Source organism: Perna viridis, chromosome 9 (assembly GCF_037379345.1).
Source record: "Perna viridis isolate PV_CMFRI_1.1 ecotype Kerala chromosome 9, ASM3737934v1, whole genome shotgun sequence".
NCBI classification, from domain to species: Eukaryota; Metazoa; Mollusca; class Bivalvia; order Mytilida; family Mytilidae; genus Perna; species Perna viridis.
In genome coordinates this window covers 32,045,251-32,070,166 of record NC_142453.1, presented here as the reverse complement: position 1 = coordinate 32,070,166, position 24,916 = coordinate 32,045,251, and the positions used below count along the sequence as shown (strand labels likewise).

Here is a 24,916-nt window from a genome sequence, read left to right as displayed (position 1 = left end):
ACCCTAACTGTTTGCCAATTTCAAAATGCAATGGGAGATAACTCGATTCCAGGATTTACCAATACACAAATTCCTTTAATTTAATTAAAGGAACTGTTAAGTTTCATTAAAAAGTTTCACCTGAGAAATAAATTTTGGTCATAACCTTATTTTCGGTATAAAGCTCGTCGCCTTAAATATCGTGTATTAAATCAATCAAAAGGAGCATATACATATGTATAAATCATTCAATGTGACTCTTTCAACATAATACATAGAGCTCCGCACCATAGTACATATTTAATGGTAATTTTGATTTTTGAATTTTTTCCTATATGTCAAAATTGAATGATTTATATATAAATGCATTTTGGCCATGTACTCTGCATCATTTAATTTTGACATATAGGAAAAAATTCAAAAATCAAAATTACCATTAAATATGTACTATGGTGCGGAGCTCTATGTATTATGTTGAAAGAGTCACATTTTAGAAATAAGTTTTTTAGGTACAAGATATGATAAGTACCCAGGTAACATATACTCGCACTGATACGATTTCAATATCCGATTAATTTGGTATAATAAGGAAGCAGGGTCTTGAACGAGGAATATTTCAGCGAAATTTCGACTAAAGATATTACAAAAAAAGTTCTGTCACTTGCAGGTTAAGCATCATTTTCCTTTCTAAAAATAACCACCTATCGCAGTTTCATGCTCTCAACATTCTGGCCATGTACTCTGCATTGTCCTTCTGTATGGATGTTTTGGTATATTTCTTGCATGTCATGCCATGTTAGGAAGTAGACGGATGACACATACAAACAACATCATTCACAAAATCATAATGATAGAATTTAAGTGTCAGTCCCTTTAAGAATTAGGCAGTAGGTGAAACCGTCATTTCGATAGTGTAATTTGACTATTTACACCATAAGAAACAAGGAAAACAGACAAGATTTTCCATATCATGCTGGCCCATTGAGTTACATTTTCATTGAAATTTCACTGTAAATGAACCTTTCAAGAGCAGATAACTGTCAAATATCTCATTTTCTAAAGTTCTTTTGAAAAATTTCTGAGCAAATCCAATGAAGCAGAAATTAAATAATGGTCTTTTCAAACTGAGAAAGCATCCTTGAGTGATATTTTATTGTCAGATTGGTGGGTTTTGTCATGCATGTTTCTGATTTTTCCAATTTTGCCTGATTCTTACAAACACATACACTTATTATGACTTGTAAACCGCTTGACCTATTATTATTAAGATGTATAATGGATTTTATATTCTATTACACACTCCCTAGATTAATACAAGGCCGATGATATAAGGAAGATTTAAAGTATAATCGGACTTGTCACTTTTAGTCAAATCCCCACAATAGTAAATATGTGTTTGTTCTGCAAGCAACAGCACAAAGGTAAACGAAAAATCTTATTATAATTGATTAACAATTTCTTCCGAATGAAAGCGAATATCTAAAGTTCTGTTTACAAGTGGTGGAAACATTATAAATCTTGCTAACAATTCCTTTTACACCTATGATAAGCTAATTTTAGAGGTAAGCCATTAAGGAAAACTGTCAATCAATTAAAAGGAATGATTTGATTGGTTGAAACCTAAATGGGCGTGGATTCCTGTCTACTATAGTTTTAAAACTTCCTAGCCTTAATAAACAGAGAGATAAAGTGAGAACTGTTGCTGAGTGTCAAGTTGGATTAGGTAGTTAGTTAAAAGTTAACTTTTCCCATTCATTCCATAAATTATCTGTGTAGTTACTGACTTACTTCGTAAGGATTATCGTTGTATTTTGAAGTGTTCATTTTAGACTCAGATACTCGACAAAGGTCAGTCATCTGTGTTATTCATTATCGCTAATTGTAATTGGGAGCCGGCTAATTAATCATTTTCATGCCAATACACACTAAGTGACCACAAAGTGACCAGACAAGAGTGAACATTATAGTAACCAGCTGTTGGTGAAAGCGGTAATTGATAATGTAGCTGTCGTGTTGAATAAATATTCGGGTAAGTCGCACTTATCATGTATCTGTCTTGAAACGCATGCAATTATTTTATAAGAATAAACACTTTTCTTGATTTAATGATAACTTTGTTGCTTTGGTGTACATTATGTTTAAACTACTGCACATTGAACACAGTTTAAATTTGATACAGATATTGTCAGTCTCCCTCTTACAGTATATAAATGAAACAGATGCAAATTATGGCTGAAGTAAAAGTGCTACTTATTGTCAGAAATGATCAACTACCTTATCGAAAAGTAGATTAATGGGTCAGAAGTATTATGCTGTGAAATATTGCATACCAACAATATACATACGTTTTGCCCCTGCATGTTCGAACCAAGCCGGTTTTAGTTGGAATGGAAAAAGATCAGCTATGGTGAAACAAATGAACCAGCATGTAGTCTAAAGTCAAAATAGCAAATATTTCCAGAGATCAAATAAAGGTCTTTAACAAATGTAAAAGCTCTGTAAGGCACCGACAACAAAAAGTAATGAAATCAACTGTAACAAAAATTCGGGGTTTTTTTTTTGGTTTTTTTTAGGGGGGGGCGGGTTAAAAATGTTCAAAAAACTGACACAAACGAGAGCTCATTTTTTCTTCTTCACTTATTCTTGATAAGAACATTGCAGAAAGTAGAAAAAAATATTCAGAAATGCTAACGAGCATCCAAGTAGACATCGACTTCGTTATACTTTATATCCCTAGAACGTAAAGCAGTCTATAAATACTTTTAATAAGATGCTATAAAAATGTTCAATGTTTTATTTCTCCTGCCGTTACTTCACCTCATTTTCCGTTTTGATTTCTCAATTACGATTTATTTTTGTATCAAGAAAAAGAAACGCAGCCAATTTTCTCTATACAGGGGGTTATAGATAGTCGCAGTTATTAGGAAGCTACCCTATCTTAGATAACATTGAATACTAATTGCTAGCAAATGTTTGCAAACTTACCACTTCTTATCGGACGAACTTGATAACCTGTAATAAGATTTTGAAAGTTTTACATAAAAAAAAACACATTTTTTGCCGATATTGTCAGAATTTAACGTCGGCCAACGTTTTCAATTACTACACTTTGAATTGCAACGGAAATTTCAAAAAGAGTCGTACTTGACTTATTGCACGTGATATCCGCAGTCATTGTAAATTTTGAAACATCGTATAGCTACTTTCGTTAATCCTTTAGTTTGGCACAGATGTAACTGGCGTATTTTATCAACCTGTCCTGTCCATAATGTTTGTCTGGTCCTTTAATAAGGTCTGCCTAATTACCCTGCCCGGACAATTTTTCAGGTCCTTGAAGAGCTCCCTAATTTTAATGTCTGGAATATTTTTCTGGTCTTTGGAGGTCTGTTTTAGACAGGTTCCAGCATTATCTGACCAGATCGGCCAATGTATACTAGAACCTAATAAACATGATATCAATACTGTATTATCAGTTTATGGTTTACTTTACTATTATATAATCTACTTAGCCTTCAATTCTGCTAAGATTGTGTATCTTTATAACCGCATACTTTCGCTGATGCAAAGGCCGCTTACATTCTTAAAAATTTAGTCAGTTTCCTTATGATTGTTGGCAGTGTTTTGACCTTATGTATTGTATTGCTTCAACTATCAAATCACTTTCACAGTTTATGGACAAATAACGGTTTTAAATATTTGGACCAAATCAACAAATCAACCTCGTAGGTAAACACGATTTTTACATTTTGATATTTACACAATGGTGAAAGTACATATTTTTTATCTTTTGTTAAAAATGTTTCTACACGATATTATTGATTCAAATAAGTATTGTAACTGGAAATTTAAACAAATTTATTTCAATATTGACACATATTTAGTGTCCGGTCTTACAAAACGTCTTTTAAAGTGAACCGTTTCAGGTACCTATATCAGAGTACAAATATAGACAAGATTGAGTTAATCTCTAAATAAACAATTCAAAAATGTTTGCTATTGTTATACGAGCTCATTTCTTTATAGTGTAATTCCTCTTCACATTTTGCTATTAATTTGAAGATTAGAGGTCACAATAGGCCATCATGTTTAGGTACCTGTTGTATAAATAAAACATAAAATCAAAACTTTACATTTAATTTCTGTTTAGTATTGAAAAATACTCAACAAGACATCGATGTCGGTCAGTTTAATGTTTCCGTGGGTGTCTGACGCCCTGGTGGGTGTTGAAGGGTCATTCAAATCACGGCTTGGCCCGTGTTGACAAACTTACTGATTGCTCATCTCCTTCATAATAATATCCTTTGAACGTGTTATAAGACCAGATTACTGGGTTGATATTGACAATAGACACCCTTACTGACGGCCCATTGTTAATTACCGTCTATAGGTCAAAGGTCGTTAGCCATACATTGAAAGCAAGGAGGAAGGGTTGGTTAATCCGGGTAAAGAAATGGACATGAATGGCAGATAATCTTAAACTTTAACCTGATTAGTAGAATAATAATAAAACCAGGGACCAGAAAGCAAAATGCCTAATATCTCGTGCGAATCTTTCTATTTGGCAGAGAAATTTAAAGATAAAATGTTTTCAGATGACCAACGTCAACTAATATTCCAAACAGATTACTCGTAGCCAACGTAACACACCATGATATTCGACACGACTTTCCATTAATATACCGCAATATAACCATTGCTGACCATTCTGAAATCATTACTTCATAGTACAAATTGTGATGATATTACTACAGAAATAACTACAAATTATTTAATTGTTTGTTCTTTCAGATTTAATTATCACGATATGTTCTAGCTCCATAAGAGTAACCAGGATACACTATTGTAGTTTGATATTACCTGCAGTGGTATTTCATGTGTTTCTATAGTTAATACATATAAATCGGACATAACATTGTTTAATTCATTATGAGGATTCAGCGATTAAGTTCTGTGTTGTGTGTTTTATTTGTGATAGTAAACATTACCAGTTCAGCTCCGTCTCATAAACCAAAACCTAAGAAGAAAGGCTGCAGATGCAAGAAAGTATATAAAGAACTTCAGGAATCGTTTGATGCTAAATTCAGAGCTTTTGAAAAACGTTTTACAGCAGACCTTCCAAATTTAAACAAAATAGCAAATGAGACATTGAAATTAGCAGAATATAATTCAAAGATTTCAAAATTATTTGAAAATGTACAGTATACACAAGATGCATTACAGCGCGAGAGTCAAACGTTAAAAACAGTCCGAAATCAACTGTCGCAACAGCGAAAAAATTTAAAAGACCTGAATAGCAATTTTGCTGTGATAGACGCTGTTGTCAAAAATTTGACAGAAGTAATTGATAGACTGGCTAATATTTCGCCGTTACCTCCGCTCAGTAACAAAATTAACCAGTTGAACCAGGACTGGAAGACGTCGCCTGCTGCAGTACCAAACCAGCAGACGACACCAACAGAAGAGACCAAACTACAAGAAATGAAATCCTTTCCAAGAGGTAAGTTCATCGATCACGGCAAGGTGGTACAACCGCTGAAACGTTTATTAATTCATTTCTGTAGATTTTGTTGTTTGTTGTCACGAAGTTGGCGGTGGGTCGAAAACAGGACTTCACCAAGTACTATTTACATTCATCGTTTTTTTAAACCTAAGAATAATTCAACCTATATTTAAAAATGTCTAGATGAAAATAGACAGGCAGATTTAAACGTCCCGGCTAATTGCTCTTCAAATCCAAACAGATCAAAAGACTGAGATAATGAAAGTAAAGGTCAAAACCATAATCACCAATCAATAAGGCGTTTACATTACTGAGTTCACGGGGTGGACTGGATTTCTCATCTAAAAGATCAGAAAAAAATAATCATTCTAGTTCTTCATAATCTTGCAATACAACAGGGTGCTATCATTACACTTTGGTAGAACGGATAATAACAGATAATTGGGTGATTTAGTGAGTTATCCTTGATTTTAGTCTACCACAGTTCGACATGATTACTTAATTCGTGTCAGAATACTGTTAAATTTGGTAGGGTGGTCTGTATTTTTCTAAATCACATGGTTCATTGAAGGTGTTAGTGTACCAGTAGGCCAGTGCGTATTTATACTATAGGCAGTTAATTGAGACCAATTGATTACATGTATTCCTTGTTAGTCAGTTCTGTATCTTGTGGGAACATTGAAGGTGCTGGCATCTGCAATTCGGATTTTGAAATGACTTGTTCGAAAGCCTAATTGAATTATAGCACTTTCTGGTTTCTTTAGTTAAATAAGGTCAAGGTATGATAAAAGTCCATTGCCCTTTTTGTCAGGATTTACCAGAAAAAATACTGCAAAAAGTTGCTTTGGTATTGTTTCCATGTACATTTGAAAAACACAATACTTTCTGATGTTTTAAATTGTGTGCAAATGGTCATGACTGGGTTGTTTCAGAATCATTTTTTTCTTTTTTTTTTTAACAAAGTTAAAATGTCTTTATCAATTTTATTTCAAAAACGTTCTTTCTTTGGTCAGAATGGAACTACAAAGTAACTTTCCTGCACTGTCTTAACTTCCAGTTTCTTCATAGTCAACATTATGCCGTTTTGAGTGTAAGGTTACTTCATGTCGATCTATCAATGGCAGTCCGTAGACTATAGATTTGGCAATACGGTGACATTTTGACCAAATCATCAATTTGTACGGGATAATAACTCCTTTATTTTATATCCTCGTCGGACAAAAGAGCAAGCTAAAATGGGTACTGTCACATTATTCCTAATTAAAAATCGGATTTTCTCACTATTACGAGAAAATCTAGATCTGTTGTTGGTGGTAATATGCATTTAAACATGATCATGACACTACAGTGGGGGAGATAGTAATCTAGGTACTACAATATGAGTCACAAACTTGATTGTATGACTTGTTAAATGCGTTAAAGGAATGCTGATTTTATATTGGAGATCATCTTCGATACAGTTATACTCAAACTGATTGTTATTCTGTGTCGTTTATCACCGAAGCTTTTGTAGGGTTTCAAATATTTTGTTGGTTTTAGATGTGCTTATTGTGAAGATAATTTATGTCAACTAAATCCGTAATTGTGCAACTGAGAAGCAATTTAAAAATAATCATGTTACAATTTTTTATTTTTTTTTGTTAAATGTCGTGTAGTCTGTGAATAGTATGGCTTGCAGATTCTTACCTTTGAACTGTTTAGGGGACAAAGTTGATCATTTCGTATTGTGCTTCTTGGGTAAAGAGAGTTGTACATGTACTTAAATGTTAAAGTAATGGTATTTGGGGTATAATGTGGTTACCATTAGTACGCAAAATAACTAGTTTAACCTAGATTAATGCGTTTTTCCATGAGTGGATGTCACACTGTTTTAATTTGAGGGTGTGACAAGGTTACATGTACATAAACTATTTTCAGAGTTTCAATTTACTTCATATTTTCTTCTTCTCTATTTACGGTGTTATATACCTGTAATCATGAATGAAATGAACAACAGCGATTAATTAGTCAAAGAAATTCTTTTAATCTTATCTACAGTCGTTACAAACAGCTTCGAACTGATTAAACTTCAATTTTTTGGTGCATCTGCATGGTTAAACAACTTCACATACATAATACACACACAGAGATAACCATCACAAGCTTGACTGTTTTATGTCGATTCAGCAATTAAAATGATGTTAAAAAGATAAATCCTTTAAGAAATAATACAAAATTGTTACAGTGATGTTAACCATAATAAAAAGCCGATGATTCATTTAATCCTGGGTTTTGTTGTCGGTGTTTCCGTGTATTGGTCGTTAAATTCAACGAACCGTTACAAGGATATGATCGCGAATTGGTGATCCGCCTATTAGTGTAACCTGAAACCCCTCAAACATCGTTGTTTTTCAAACAAGATATTCACGATTGTAAATTTTCTACATTTTTTGATTAGTTAGTCAATTTCATTTTCCTAATGGACGGTTTGAATCTATGTCAAAACTGTCGCCAGCCAGGTGCGTAGCTGAGGCCAAATTAAAGTGTAGGCAAAATTACGGCAGGGTGTCTGGGGGCCGCTTAAGGCCCCCAGAAGGTCCAGGAGGCGAAGCCCCCCGAAGCTCCGCGGAGATAGCGTTTTAGAGCATCATTTATGCCTCTCCTGGATGTATTTTATCTCCAAAAAAAATTGTCAAAATTAAGTGCAGGCAAAAGTTTGCCTAACGGCAGCTACGCGCCTGCCAGCGTTATTTATCAAGTGAATATAAAGAACTCATCAGATGCATATATGTTCTTTAATAGAGTCTTTATCTTTCTTAGTTCTTAAATATAGAACTGTTTGTTTTTCCATAGACACATGTTATACAATATGTGCATAATTTTTCAACAACAACAAAAAGCAGAAATACATTGTAAGTAGGTTCGCATTTAAGGGGCGTAGGTCATATATTTCATCCTCAATTTAGCCTGACCGAAGATGCACTCTAATACCGTTGGTACAAAGTGATAAAAAAAATTCCTATGATTTCGGGCATTTAAGATATTTTGTGCAGCAGCAGGTTACGATTCATGCATGTAATATTTTCTTATTGAACATGTTTAAGTTTTAACTTCATTTAGATTATATCTCAATCCTGTAGATAAAACTAAGGGTTCTAAAGTTTTTATCAAAGTCTGTTTCAATCAAACAAGTGTTATGCAATAGTTTCTATCTATTCTGATCAAAGCTGAACTTGATAGATACTACGCGAACAAGGTCTTTTAAAGCATCTGGTAAATACGGTTAGGATTACCACTGTTTATAAATGTGCTGTTATTCTAGAGTTCAATTTTGTTATATATTGTTACATTGTACCAGTATTGATGTATCACAATCAAGCTTAGTTAAACAAACCGAAAATAGAATCCGTCATTGTAAATGAAACGCCATAGGTCTTAACGACAGGTTTTAAGTGATTGGCTTTTGTCAAAAGACAAAAACTGAAATCTGTTTTTAAGACGTCCTTAAATAACATAGGCATTGAATATAAAGGAAACGATCAAGAATAAATTAAACCCCAAAGGAAACATTTTACACAAATGTATACAATGTGGAGTATGACGAGTACAGTGGTTTTGCTGACAAATGTCTCCAAAACAGACTTGAGACATACATGTGCATGTACCTATTTTTTATTATTAAAATGCCATTGTTTTATTTATTTTGATACTATCAATTGCCCTTTACAGTCATGCCTGTTACACTTAAAATTGTTGAAAGCAGTGCCAGTGATCAAAGTGAAGCATAATTTCTACTTGCATAGAAGACTTAATTTGTGATATAATGAGTTATTGAAAGAGGCTGGCAGTGGTTGATGTCTGAGCTGATGTAAACAGCATAACAGATTAATAAACCGAAATTAACATCTTCACATCTGCTTAAAAAATCAGTGTGATTCATCTGATCTGGTACCTAGCCAAAACGACAGGGATGCAGTATGCATTATATGTCTGCTACCAATTTGAGGATCTAATCTGTTTAAAATGCCATCTATGTTTTATGGGAATATTTGTGGAGGGGGAGTAGGAGTTCGATGCCTTAATTGCTCAATGTTACATGGAAATGGATCATTCCTTGTGTCATTTTAAGCTGTTATATTTGAAAACTGTCTTTGTAAAAATTGAAAATTGAGCTTAGGACATATATGGCGTTGTATTTAGGCAGTAGCCAGTTTTCAGTTTAATGTAGTTGGAAAATACCATTTCACACTCGAAAACCCGTAATTAAAAGTCCTAAGGTTATTCAGCACTAATGTTGCATTTCTATGTAAATAAATCTTCTTCAGTGACCAGAAATTTCATTAAATTCTATTATACAAGAATGCAAGACAGACTTAAATTAGATCTGGATCCCTCGGGTAAATCACAACCATGACATATATTAAATATTGGGTTACAAATGTATGGCGGTAAAGTCCAAATAGGTAAGGCAACCATACAGTTGCCGTATATAACTGATAAGGTAATAACAGGATGATCTACCCTTAGCACCCATCGACCGGAGAAAAGACAGGGCTAATCGGATTACGGTTTTTGTATTACCCTCCACATTGAAACCACAATACGATTAGCTTCCCAGCGGGGCTAAACATTTAGGACAACACTGCTGGGGTTTATTTGAAATAATCGCCACTTTACCGTTTTCATAGTAGATAAAGTACAAAAAGATACTCTATTCAGCAAAAAATAAAGCATTTGTTTGATATTATGGAAACTTATGGAGTGGTCTACTTGTAAGCTAGATTTAGGAGATGCACAAACCTGTCTGAATCGTTAACATTATATTAGATTTTTAAACATGCTGATAAGAATTGCTCTTTCAAAAGAGACTTCGAAAGAATCAGGTGCATTCCGATGAAGGAGGTCAACGTCGTTCAAAACTGACGTCAAAATAAGCCACAAAATGGCGTTCACGAACTGCCGCTAGCGTGTGTAGTAGTCTAGTTATTAGAATAGCTTGGACAATTTAGTTCTTATTTGTTTATAAACATGTCTATCTAAATTAAGGGCTAATTTGCCGTAAACGGGAATATGCACGCAAAGCTAACATTACACGGAGACAAATTTATATCACATGATACGACATAAATAAAGAGAACTATTGGGGAATGTATTAACTGATAAAGTTTAATGATTTTTGAAATATTTTATCTTACTTATTGATTAAGTTAATTGCATAGAATTAAAATGACCCATGCTTTATTAGATTAAATATATTCCTTATATTAAAGACCAAACAACTGGAGCTTATGACTGGAGTCAGGGTTAGCGGTACAAATAGTTAAATAAAGGCATTTAAAGTTCAGAACGGGTTCCTGAATTTTAAAATATTTCAAAACAAAGAGAGTCAAACTTTATATTTATTGTGTATCAGGTCCGATGCTGTCCAGGACTCTAGATGCAATGGTGGTAGTCATAATTTGAATGTAAATGCAATTTGATTCAGAAATGTACGCGTTGCATTTAAATTTTGAATCAAAACTGTTCGTTCCCGAATTATGTAATCTTAGGAATGCCTTCCGTCATGGCTAAACCCAAATACGGATTTCCATGGAAACTATTGATAAGAAATAGTTGCCCCCGATTTCTGAAACATGAATTGTGGTGCATAGTTGGCATTTATGAAAACTTTCATTTTACAATTAACAACTGCATGATGCAGAACCGAGTCTTACTTCTTGCCGGCTGTCTATCATAAGGTAAACAAGACACAAGTAAAATCTCTCAAGTACCACGTAAATACATTTTAATGTCTTGATCAAACATTTTGCTTGTTCCGTCTATTGCACAAGATTAGAGTATATGGCGGAATCATTTGATACAGTTGGAATGCTAAGAAAACCTGTAGAGAGGTTGTTTATGCAAACACTTTGTAGGTTCTGATGTTGATCTAGGGATACCATTAGATGTCGTTGTTGGCATTTGTCCTAGGGAAAACAGTTCGCCGGTTGTTGGTGATATCAGTCTGCTTACTGAATAACCTTAAGTGTTTCGGGTGTTCGATTTTTTTACGCGAGCAGTTTGTTTCTTTCTAGTAATGGTTTACTTCATATTTTGCTTTAGTCCACGATATTTAATACTACCAGGAATGGATGTAGAGTTTTGTAAGTCGTGGATTTCTCGCTTGTCACTCGAAGCGAGAATTTTTTCTCGCAATATATCCATACATGCATATACATGTAAGTCGCAAGAAAGGATATATCTGCCTTCGTTTAAAAATAACGATTGCTTTTTAACACTAAATGCACGCGAGAATTACGCTTAAAACCGATTGATGTTCTATTGCATTTACCTTGACATAATATATTCAACATTGAAACTTTTATCAGATTTTTTTTCAAAATTCATCAAATAAAATTAATCACTTAGATAACATCAGACAACTCCATTCGACAGCCTTACTCTTATAAAGTGGTTTCTTGTTGCTCCTTGTCAGAGTGTATATTTGTAACAGCCTTCACTAGTAATGAACGTCAGATTACAATTTTAGGAAGCTTCAAGCACTTCTATAAAATCTGACGCCATTATAATTTGGCTTTATTCCTAGGATTCAAATCTAATTGATCTTAAATGTGTTGAAATTACAATTAAGCGAGAACAAATGATCAGATACGGGTCAGATACGACTTAAGATAATGCTCTTTAGTTCGTAACACTTAAAACAAACGATGTTTCCCTACAAAACACTTGTGGTCATAGGAGAGTACTTATGATTAAGTTGATGAAGTAAGGGAAACATTACACAGAATAAAATTATCCAATGTTTTCGTCCTTGTAGTAATGTATAACAATTTGTTTACATCCCCATGCATGAGCGGTCGACTTAATTACCTCATAATTTAGAAGCATGAGTGCGATGACCCTTGTTGGAAAATTTGAACAACGGAAACTCAATATAATTTCCTCGCACCCAAAAAGTTTGTGGTGAATATAGGAAACAGAATGGTCAATCGTGAGTAAACCATAATCATTTTTCCAAAGCACTTGTAAAGGTGCAATGACGCAAAGTTCGTTTTTCGTAGCCTTATTTCATTTTACTTTATAACTACCTGTTTTGCCAAACTAGTCTTACTATTTTTGATAACTGGGCCTTCCAAGGGGCGACCACACGCACCGTCATGCATATAAACCAAACAAATACCGTTTTATAACTTATTTAATTTGCAGACATGCAAAATGTATGAAAAACCTTTGCTATTTTATGAATTATATGTCACTCACCAAGATAAGAAAGATAATCATGGCGTTTCATATCGATTTTAAAGTATTGATTTACCACAACGAGGGGTGTAATTGGTTCCCATGGGATTACCGCACTCTGATATCTGGGCTTTTAAGTGCAATTGGTGGATGGAGATACGATACTATACATTTGTGGTTATAGAACTGTTTGTCTTTCATTAAGAAAACATTCTTGTTGATATTTTCGGAAAATTTACTCATTCTTTTCATTGTGTATCAGTTTGCAGGTGTCTTGAGCATTCCTGCCATTCGTCACTTTTGTTTAGCCTTTTATTCAATTCTTTGCATTATTATCACAAACTTGAGTTTCAATCGATATAATTAGCTAATGGTTACATTAAATGTTTTGAGTTTTTCTTCTTTGACTAGTTGTGGTTAGCCACAAAAATGTTAACCATAATTATTGCTATGACAGATCCGTAATACAGTTGCACTGTGATATTCAGGATATAGTTAATTATCGTGAAAAAGAAGAGGTTCTTTAAAACATATACATATTTTTAACTGCATAAAAGATCGCCAATTTATTTGGTCCATAATATTTTTTTAATGTTTTGTAATATGAAAGTGTTTTGCTGCAGGTTTATTTTGGTTTAGATATTTAAGTAGCACTCCAGCTAAGAATCATGCAAAATGTGATTCATGGATGAAAAGCCTACATATTTTTATTTTTGATATTTTGTTTGAATTGCCATTAACAGAAATTAACCAGAAATTTGGTTAGTGATATAACGCGTGTTCTTAGGAGATAAAAATTACATAGAATGCAATGTAGATTTCAAAAATAAGGGAGAGAACTATGTAAATGACACTCAAATACAATAGAATCTATTGGATTTTCAATGTTGATTATCTTCTAAGAGCAGACCGATTGGAATGAATAATTACATATTTCATAATAAAGACCCATAAAACAACTTAATTACGAAAATAAAAATACCTAGCATTTTTTGGGGTGTATCACATTTTTCAGATTTTGCATGATTCTTACAAAGACTACTACTTAAAGAACCCTGCAAACTGCTACTATACACAGTGGTCTCTATTTGAACATCGATTGTTATAAGTATTTTGATAAACTGTGAATGACATCCTTGGCAGAAGATGGGAAGATCAGAGTCGGTGATCATACTCATTTTTTCCCATCATCATAGTTTATTTAAAACACGTCATATTTTATAATGTTATTGCGGTACGCGCTGTACCAGTTCGCTTTATACCTTGTTTATTGGTCATTTGCCAAAGCCGTGACCCCGACCTGCATGACGGTCACTCTCAAACGTACTATACATGAATAAGTGATAAGCTGTATTAATTGATGGTTGGCAAAACAAGATTTTGTTGCCTTTTCCCGTATGTTTACTGAGTGAATAAAGTTCTAGGCGTAAAATCCTAATTTAATTCAACCTTTGAAACTTAAAGGTTTTGCGTCAGTTGAATAGAATGAATAGATAATTTAGAAACTCTTTAGATTAGGAGAATAAAGATATGATTCGTATGAAGTGATTGAAATTGCTACTCATCTCGGTCTTTTTAATAATCTAATGCGACGAAAATGTATAAATACCTATTATCATCGGCAATCTCGTTTGAAAATAATTATCGACTCCTTGATGTAAGTACCTGTTTTAATTTTTTCCAGAATTATTCATTTATGCCCAAGTACAAATATATTTTTTTAATTATTATGTTTGGCATAATCGCTAGCTTTTTCCGATTTTATGATGTATCGCGAAATGGTTGTTCAAAGGGCGATGACTCTAATGTTTCTAATTCTTGTGTTTCAGATTGTGACGAGGTTCACAAATCTGGAGGAATGAAATACGAAGGTGATTACTACATCAAAATTAAACCGGACAAGGCCAAGAAACCTTTCAAAGTGTTGTGCAAAGTCGTTAACGGAACAGGTAAGTTTTGTATCCGGATCAAACCTAATACAATTCACAATTGTTGGACGACGCTCTAGCTTTTAGCACACATTGAACTACCATTTAATAATGAGCTGATGAAAATTAAAGTTAGAGTACTACAGACGTATCATTTCAAAAGCTTTTAGTTGTATGTTTACCCAAGACATAATCTGCGTTCTATAAAGACTTTTGATTACGCGTTAATGTCCATGATTGTAGTTTTAACACTTTTTCTATAACTTTCAGGTTGGACAGTGTTCCAGCGCAGGCAGGACGGATCCGTTGACTTTTACAGAAGTTGGCATGATTATAAACATGGCTTTGGGGATCAGAATGGCGAATTCTGGTTAGGCAACAATCATATCCATCAACTAACTACTCAAGGTAAGTAATTGAAAAGTTGTATGTAGTTGGAAAAGAAATGTTTAACATACCCTTGGGCGCAAAGATTCACTATACAAGTTCTAAGTTAGACATTTATTAGAATCTTCTATATGGTGCAAACAAACTTCAAGTTATTTAAAAACGTACTTCCTATACAAGAAATCTCAATATTATCGGAAGTTGGAAAAGATAAAAAAAGATTTTCATGTTAAAATGAACATCATAGATATATGGAATTGAGCACATGTTGTAATGCTGCAATGAGTTACATATCAAAGACACCATCTGTCCCCTTTAGTGTTTCTTAGTCAACTTTTCCCTTTGCAGACAATGCAGGTCATCTGAACTCATTAGGGGATGCTCTTATTGTGTTGTCCGCTTCTCTGAAAGCTCTTACATTCTTCTTTCCATAGTTGACATTAAATTTGTACACTTGACCATCCTCTAAATGGAACAAAGGAAAACATTATTTTGAGTTAACGAAGAGATGTTACAACTTTCACATAATTGTACTTAAAATATTATTTCATTGTTTTGCTCCAATCATATCGTGTACTCCCTACTTTAATAAAAGACTAACTAGTTAGGTAGCTTTTAAAGGCTGTCCTTGTTCACTTTGATACATGAAGATAAACGACCAGTAAGTAGTATTGAGACACTTGTTTTCTTAGGTCTGAGTTCATTTGCACTATTCCATAATACAGATAATTTATTAATACACTACACTTAAAATCAAAACAAAAAAGTCCAAAATCTGCTATAAAGTAAACGCATAAACATGAATTAATGTATGAAGTTATTCTCAATTATACACTTACTTGGGTCGACGTATTTTCCTTGAAATTCCCTTGAATCTAAAGTCCTTGGTCTACCTCCTGTGTAAAGTCGGTTCTCCGAATGTGCCCTCCTAAAATCTGGTCCATGACTCTCCCAACGACTTGGGTCTATAGGAGCGGAATATGGTACTCTCGTTCTTTCGTTTGTTTTTGTTGGGCTTGCAAATGGCGGCGCTGTTCTTGTCACGTGAACATCAGCTTCTTCCGCAATGACACTTAATTTACCGCTTTTTAGGGAATCTCTGTCGTCAAATAATTCCTCCCTTCCAGCTACTGTGTTGGCAGTCCAGGGATAAGTAAACACAGATTTTTGAGCTGGTTGAATATACGTAGACTGTTCATGATCACACTTTAGCTCATCGTAAATCATAGAAGGCAGTCTTTTGCTACTTGTTTGCGGATAGCAGTGACAGAAATTCGGGTCAAAATCCTCATCATAAATACTGTTTCCGTCTGCGTCAACTTTAAGTACATTAACTTCTACCCTAGGAGGCCCTTTCCTCTGGATTGGGTATCTTCGCGCTGACATTGGTTTATTCTAAAGACCATTCCTTCCTTCAAAAGAATAGAAATCGAGTTTACTACATATCCTGTTAGATTTTAATTATAAAATCTTTAAATGTAGGTTGCGTTTTAGTATAGAAAGTTATATCTATTGTCCCTGTTTAATGTACATCGTGTACAAATTGTTTACATGAGTTGTTTTCAAAAGACTTGCTTTAACAATTTATCTATTGATACTTTACAATCTGAATGAAGCCATTCATAAGCTTTGATACACTAGTATGATTAATTTTTCTTTAAATAGTGTTTGCCGTTGGTCTTTTAGGGGACTGACTTTAGTGCTGATAACGAATTTACAATTTTGTTGGTTTTTCAGGTAGCTACAAACTACGAATTGATATGGAAGAATGGAACGGGAACAAATACTACGCAATATATGACAGTTTCAGGATAGAAAGCGAGAGGGAGAATTATCGTCTGCATATCTCGCGTTACCATGGCAACGCAGGTGACTCAATGACAACGATACGCGACGACCACAACGGAATGGAATTTAGCACGTTCGACCGTGACAACGATAGACGATCTATAAATAATTGCGCAGTACATTATCGTGGTGGGTGGTGGTATTCAGACTGCTTTGAATCAAATCTTAATGGGCGATACTACAAAGAGGGCGAGCATAATGACTTCTTTCGCAGAAATGGTATTCAGTGGAATACCATTCATACTCACTCATCACTGAAATTCGTCGAAATGATGATTATGCCCGCTGTAGACGTTATGAACAATAATCACGTCTGAACTATTGCACTTGATGAAATTTCTCTATCATCGCAAATATTTTTCTGATATTAAAACTAGTCTTTACTAGTCAACCAACACAAACGAGAAAAAGAAACTGCTCACGTCCTTTCGGTATTAGACTCCGAAGGAAATGACGTTATATATCTACGCAATTGGACGTTCCGTTTGACAACTCATCACTTGTTGCAATTTGAACGATTATCGCCCTTGCTCATTAGAGGAAGTATACATTCGTCAAACTAGGAATGATGGGAAGAGGTTGTGACCTTATGTGATAAAATAGATAAACCTGTTACAATGTACCTACTTATAGTGCTATTTTGTCTCTGAAAAAGTGAACTGAACGAAATAGTTCTCTTTAAAAAGGTAGATCCAATTGACAGAATCTATGCCGTTTTTATAGTTATCTACAAATGTATACTAATGTGTAAAATCGGACCATCGTATTAATTGTTTAAATCTACGCTGTTGCCATGTAAATTGGACACTGTACATATTTTGTGTTTATTTATTGTCATTATTGTTAACAATATTTTTAATTTTATAAATATTATGCTCATGAATTTCACTGCCAAACTGTTATCTTTTAGGAGGAGTCCCAAGCCCCGTAAGACTTGTAACATACTCATTGCAACTGTGACTCAAAAATATCGTTATGAATGTTTTGTAAAAGTTTAAGGCTATAGATGTGGAAATTCTTGATTAAAAACGCTTTCAGTTAAGTAATTAGTGGTTTGTTCAGTTTCACTCACAATTCTGTGGTAATAATGCATTGCTTCAAATTTCTTTTTGAAGAAAATATTTAAATGAATAATTATGACGTAACTATGCATTACATAAAGAAATCGGGAAAGGGAATAATTTCTTCGTCTAACCATTTAATTTTGCATAAGAAATTATTTTGCCTCGAAAACTTCCACGTCTATAGTACCAAAGGAGTGTATTGCCTTACTACAGAACAGCCAGTGGTCGAATTACACAAACATTAAATCGCGCGTAAGCTGTGACGTCATTGTATTAAAGAACGCTTACGTTATTCGGTCACGAATGGTTTTTTTTTCTGATTAGAACAGTGGATGTATACTATGTATAACTGTCGATGTTATTTGTTTTTGTTATGCACTGTATGTGCCTACAGATTATACATATGTTGATACGGGTAGTAAGCTCATTAAAGCTAGGTCTTTATATCGGCTTTATTTTATTTTGCCAATCTTAGTAAAAATCGTTGCGCCGTCGCAGCGTATTCGTAAAATACGTCTTGGACAATTAGGAAAGTAATACAATATCTGAATCAATCTATTTAACAACATTGGCTTTGTCGCTACCGTTATATTTATGTAATTCTGATATGCATTCTAACATTATGCCATAATTTTGTTATTCGATTCAAAACACCACATTACTGGCAACCCAAGACTTACCAACTACTTGATAAACATTTTTAACATTAGCGTTCTGTAAAACGGTTAAAACCAGAACAAAATTCTTCAAAGAAATACGTTTCATTAGATTAAATACATCTATGCGCCATGTTACATAATACATAAATTCAAAGCCTAACCAAATATCTGTTTTACAGATTCGTTCATACATATAACCACAATTATACTTCAATTATTCAGTATATGTTAAATTAATGTTTCACTTTTTGTCTGTTTTAAAGAATATCATCTAAAGTTCATCTGAAACAGAGGATGACCTTTTTTAATTTTGATTATTTCAAAGAAAAGGAACAATGAAACACGAAGTTTAAAAAAATATTTATCTCCGACTTACAAGTGAAGCTACAAGAAGACACAAATCACCAGGAAAATATTTACAACTCTTTAGAATACAATATGCTCGGAAAGAAATACCGAATCATTAACAATATCTAAGTATATGACCAGGACATCGATTCACAAAGCACTCATCAGATTTGCGTACACACAAATCCTTAACAAACCATTTAGACGTGCACGTAAGTCTCGCGTAAGCTTTGTGAAATGACGCACTGAACGTGAACACATACACAATGTAGAGAACAGAGTAGAATATTCTGTTACATATAAAAACACAGGATAAGGAAAACAAAACCTCGCACAAAAGCTAAAGCACCAGCATTATGAACTCCCACAAAAAACTGGAAGTGACATCACAGGTGCGCCGGAAGGGTAATATTGTCCTGTTCCAGCAGCGCCTTCCGTCACATTCACGAAAAAACCTAAAAAAAATTCAGAGACCATAATGTCACTCACAACCTTTGTTGAAATAAAAACCGGTACTAGCATTTAAACCGCGGATCTTTTCAAATCGATAAAACTCAACCGAAATCAAGACATTTAACGTCAAATATATGATAATCATAAAAATACATGCGTTCTCGTAATATGTATACATCTACTCCGCTAAACAGGAAGTTGATATCGGGAAGCAACCAAATATTACTAACAATATTCAACTCAATGGCACGAATTCGAAGCTTCAAACCAAATTTCAAAAACAGTCCTATGTGATGGAAATTTTTACCAGCATCTACTAGCACATAAATAATTTCAAGTTCAGCTAAACAGATAGACGATATCAGACTGCAACTAAAATAGCTCAAAACTTACGTACCGCAAATATTATTTTATTTTATTTGAAGAACGGGAACTCTTCAAAGGGGAATGTGTTTTTATATGGAGAACGGGAACTCTTCTAAGGGGAATGTTTTTGTTATTTGGAGAACGGAAACTCTTGTAAAGGAATTTTTTTTTATATAGGGAACGGGAACTCTTCTAAGGGGAATGTGTTTTTTTATATGGAGAAGGGAACTCTTTTAAGGGGAATCTGGTTGTTTTTTTTTTGTTTTTTTTTTTTGGGGGGGGGGGGGTGTTTATTATTTGGAGAACCGGAACTCTTCTAAATGGAATGCGGAATGCGGCAATATGCAATGGGGAATTGACTCAGGAGGTGGAAACGGATTGCTAAATTTTAAAACATTTCGAAAAGAAGTAACCGATATAATAGAGACAAAATTTGAACTGACAAGATAAAATCCAATAAACTATATTAATGTTGCTTAAACTAAATCTACAAGGCTATGAAGAAAAACCGATTGTCGAAAGCCCCATTAAAATTAATTAAACGTATTCCACAACGAATCATTGCTGTACCAAAATATCTGCATATTTACTTTACCATGTATCTGTTCTAATGTGTCACCATTGTGCCCACATTGGGTATCAGTCCACTTGACAGCTGAACCAAAGGAGAAAGTATCGTTCATATGGTACAAAACTATCATTCACTGAACAAAGGTGTAGCAGAGAAAATTTCAGACATCACAAAGAACAAACAATGTGCAAAATCTAAAGGAAAACAACATACAGAAAACAGTACGATCTCCCCTATAATCTCCCTTTTTCGTTTACAGGATATGACGTGGGCTACTCAGGGGAAGATAATAACGCTTCCGGTCTAATTTTATTGGTGTAATACCACTATTCCAGGAACCAGTAGCCTGCGCAAGAAAGTAGTTTAGAATGAAAGGAAATAGTCCAATTATTGCACCCTATTATTCTCTTAGTTTAGTAGAGGTATACAAACTGGGTGTCATCCGAAAGCTCGATGAATCAGCAGTATTCTAAAATCTTCATTTTCTTTTTTCAGTATAGGGTTAATAAATTCTGAACAAAAAGATAGCTAAATTTCAAAATGAAAGTAGTGATTTCTGCACCTGTCTACTTTCACTTTTAATCACCGTTCTTTCTTAGACGGCACATAAGGTATGTTGATATTTTCATGGGATGCCCATCAGAATGAAACCCCTACAGCACCATATGTACTAATGTGAAATGAGTCTTAAATATATATAAATAGCTGAACATAATACAGAAAGTAATGGGGACATGAAATAGTGGTATTACGCCTATTATTTCTTGTGGTGGATGGAGCCACAAGAAGTTAATAATGCGAAAAAGCCACAAATTCAAAGCATCTAAATGACAAAGAATTAAATAGCACATATGTAAGGGTAACAAACAATGATGTAATATATATTCTTTTTTATGTTCTTTGTATAACCATGACTATGTTTTAGTATCTAGCTTCAATTTTCATTTTAGGGGAGTTTTACTGGGATCGACTCCAGCTCTTAAAACAGCATTCCATTGAGTTGCACACTAGTCTTTAGAAATGATTTGTTAATTGAATTTTAGAAATAAAAGTGGTAGATGTCTTAGTTGTAACAAAACAAAATCATTTAAACTGAATTACTTGCTAAAATTATCCTAGGGAAATAGCCATAAAATACAAATTAAAACTACCTTAAAATACATTTTAAATACTGTTACAAACTTTAATTTGAATTGACACTATTGTTTGGTTTAGAGAAGTAAATAAATGTTAATTGTTCGTGCTCCTTTTTATTATAACTTATTTTCAGAATAAATGTAAATGAAGTCTCGTAAAATTACTTTCAATAATGAAGTTGGTCACTGACGTTTGTATTTTGTTCAAAATATATAGAAACTTGTATAAACAGACTCCATAAAATAATCAGCTTTGACATTGTTCTAGTATTTTGTTTTTGATTCAGTTATGACTGAATTCTATTGCTTACATTAACCAGTTAACAACATAAAATATTTAAAGCGTGCATTGACAATAGATCTGTTCCGCAATGTTTTTTCCGGATGCTTTTCCGAGTTTGTACCGGCAGTTACTTATGCACCAATAGTAACTTCCGGGGAGTTCAGATCAGTTAAGATGACTGTCGATGATGTGAAACTGTAGCAGAATCCCAAAAGAATAGCTTCAGTTTAGGCTCAGTAGTAACTTTTCGTGGTAAGTAGAAATACACACCATATTTGTACCATTGCTTATCGAAACTCTGTGTAATATTAATTGTTCTTTTTGGGTTGTTTTTTTTTTTTTTTGCAAAAATAACAAATTTGGTAGACGTAACATTCGTGACTACCTCAGTCTGAACAGATTGCCGAGTGCGATAAATCGTCAAATGGAAACAAGGACAAGAAGACATCAGTTTAAATAATACTTTGAGGGATTAGGGTAATAGGGGCTGAGGGACCTTGCTCTGTTTATTTTCGTAGCCTTATGTTGTTATAAATATCTACTTTCTACAGGTTTGTATCCGGAGCAAGTCACCTCCTCCATACACCTATTTTGTATTTCAATTAATATGATAAAAATTGCTGAGGTATAAGAGGGATGACAAATACTATATCCAAGGTGTTTTAAGGCTGAGACAACTTGAAAGCTATTTACTATTTCCTTATCTATTCCAGATGTCAAGTGATTCTGATATAGAGTGCCACCCTTCTGTCCAGGAACTTGGAAGTTGGAAGGTGAAAGATTTGAAAGAATGGCTCAGAGCATGAGATTTGAAAATAGGTGGAGCAAAAGATATACTTGTGAACCGGGTATATATACATTTGACTTCTGGTGTAGAATCTGATTGTGACGACTATGTGAAAAACACATTTACAGAACTGAACATTAGCTCAATAAAATCTGATTGGAAAATATTAGAATCAAGTGATATCCCACCCCTATCTGTGAAGGATGTTGATAACTGTTTTCAGTTTCAAAAGAGCACCACTTTTCTTAATGAATGTAGAAGCTTTTTTTTAGAGACCTAAATACTGTTTTACATAGGCGGATCGAGCAGGGAAGATTCCAGGGGTTGGACTCCCCTTTTTTTAATTTTTTTTTTTTTGGGTGGGGTTTAGTTAATTTCACGCACACAAATGTCTTAAATAAACAAATGATACCTTGGGCCTCCCCCTTTTATTCTGGAACCCACCTCTTTTTAAAATATGTATAATAATCAAGATAATTACGCCAGACTTGCATCTCCAACTAAAATGTAACATAGACATATTAAAGTTTAACATATATACATGTAATGGTAACCATCGATGAACGGAAGGACTAGCACACAAATCATTGGTAACCATCGATGAACGGAAGGACTAACACACAAATCATTGGTAACCATCGATAAACGGAAAGACGCATACACAAATTATTGGTAACCATCAATGAACGGAAGGACTAACACACAAATCATTGGTAACCATCGATGAACGGAAGGACTAACACACAAATCATTGGTAACCATCGATGAACGGAAGGACTAACACACAAATTATTGGTAACCATCGATGAACGGAAGGAATTACACACAAATCATTGGTAACCATCTATGAACGGAAGGAATTACACACAAATCATTGGTAACCATCCATGAACGGAAGGAGTTACACACAAATCATTAGTAACCATCGATGAACGGAAGGACTAACACACAAATCATTGGTAACTATCTATGAACGGAAGGAATTACACACAAATCATTGGTAACCATCTATGAACGGAAGGAATTACACACATATCATTGGTAACCATCGATAAACGGAAGGACTAACACGCAAATCATTGGTAACCATCTATGAACGGAAGGAATTACACACACATCATTGGTAACAATCGATGAACAGAATGAATTACACACAAATCATTGGTAACCATCGATGAACGGAAGGACTAACACACAAATCATTGGTAACCATCCATGAACGGAAGGAATTACACACATATCATTGGTAACCATCGATAAACGGAAGGAATTACACACAAATCATTGGTAACAATCGATGAACAGAATGAATTGCATACAAATCATTAGTAACCATCGATGAACGGAAGGACTAACACACAAATCATTGGTAACAATCGATGAACAGAATGAATTGCATACAAATCATTAGGAATCATCGATGAACGGAAGGACTAACACACAAATCATTGGTAACCATCTATGAACGGAAGGACTAACACACAAATCATTGGTAACCATCGATAAACGGAAGGAATTACACACAAATCGTTGGTAACAATCGATGAACAGAATGAATTGCATACAAATCATTAGTAACCATCGATGAACGGAAGGACTAACACACAAATCATTGGTAACAATCGATGAACAGAATGAATTGCATACAAATCATTGGTAACCATCGATGAACGGAAGGACTGACACACAAATCATTGGTAACCATCGATGAACGGAAGGACTGACACACATATCATTAGTAACCATCGATGAACGGAAGGACTGACACACAAATCATTAGTAACCATCGATGAACGGAAGGACTGACACACAAATCATTGGTAACCATCGATGAACGGAAGGACTGACACACATATCATTCAAACAATAAGACTTGTTAGTCATGTTGTGTAATGTTAGTCATGTTGTGTAATGTTTGTCATGTTGTGTAATGTTTGTTAACTTTTACAACAGATTTACATGTACAAACAACCAATGCAAAAAAAACCCTTACTTACATTACATATTATACTGTTTCTTACCTTTCGACAGAGCTTTATGTGGTACTCTTCAACATCGTCCTATACACGAAGTATTATAACCGTTGTAAAACATTAATAAGTAAACATACACGAGATGACTCTTCAATGAATTTATTACATATGTATAGAATGTAAAATTTTAAATTTCTGTATGCTTCAATGGACAATCAAAACAAAATAGGACTATCACTTACAAAACCTTTAAATATCTCTTTTCATGTCCAACGTTAAAATTTCTTTTTCTATACAAAGGGAAATTACACTTAGTTGATAAAATGAATACAGACTTTATTGCTCCATTTTTGAATAAAGACTCAAAGATGAGATTTGTATACTTATAATTGTTGAAGAAATATTAGACATTTCCT

At 34.0% G+C, this 24,916-nt stretch overlaps 2 protein-coding genes and 1 long non-coding RNA gene across 3 annotated transcripts; 2 read left to right on the top strand and 1 right to left on the bottom strand.

The window, feature by feature from the left end:
• The first annotated feature begins 1,660 nt into the window (after positions 1 to 1,660).
• LOC148607846 (fibrinogen-like protein 1) lies at positions 1,661 to 18,368 on the top strand. Its single transcript, XM_088547256.1, has 5 exons — positions 1,661 to 2,008; positions 4,768 to 5,476; positions 14,527 to 14,646; positions 14,896 to 15,033; positions 16,750 to 18,368. Exons 2-5 carry the CDS (start codon positions 4,906 to 4,908, stop codon positions 17,175 to 17,177), a joined length of 1,257 nt encoding a protein of 418 aa, XP_088403382.1. The 5' UTR covers positions 1,661 to 2,008; positions 4,768 to 4,905; the 3' UTR covers positions 17,178 to 18,368.
• LOC148607845 (uncharacterized) lies at positions 15,112 to 24,678 on the bottom strand. Its single transcript, XM_088547264.1, has 3 exons — positions 24,549 to 24,678; positions 15,852 to 16,424; positions 15,112 to 15,477 (listed from the first exon to the last, which is right to left on the bottom strand). Exons 2-3 carry the CDS (start codon positions 16,396 to 16,398, stop codon positions 15,371 to 15,373), a joined length of 654 nt encoding a protein of 217 aa, XP_088403390.1. The 5' UTR covers positions 16,399 to 16,424; positions 24,549 to 24,678; the 3' UTR covers positions 15,112 to 15,370.
• On the top strand, positions 21,734 to 24,874 carry LOC148607844 (uncharacterized). The gene is made up of 2 exons (XR_015915582.1): positions 21,734 to 21,992; positions 22,454 to 24,874. It is a non-coding gene; the product is annotated as an uncharacterized LOC148607844 (long non-coding RNA).
• The last annotated feature ends 42 nt before the right edge of the window (positions 24,875 to 24,916 follow it).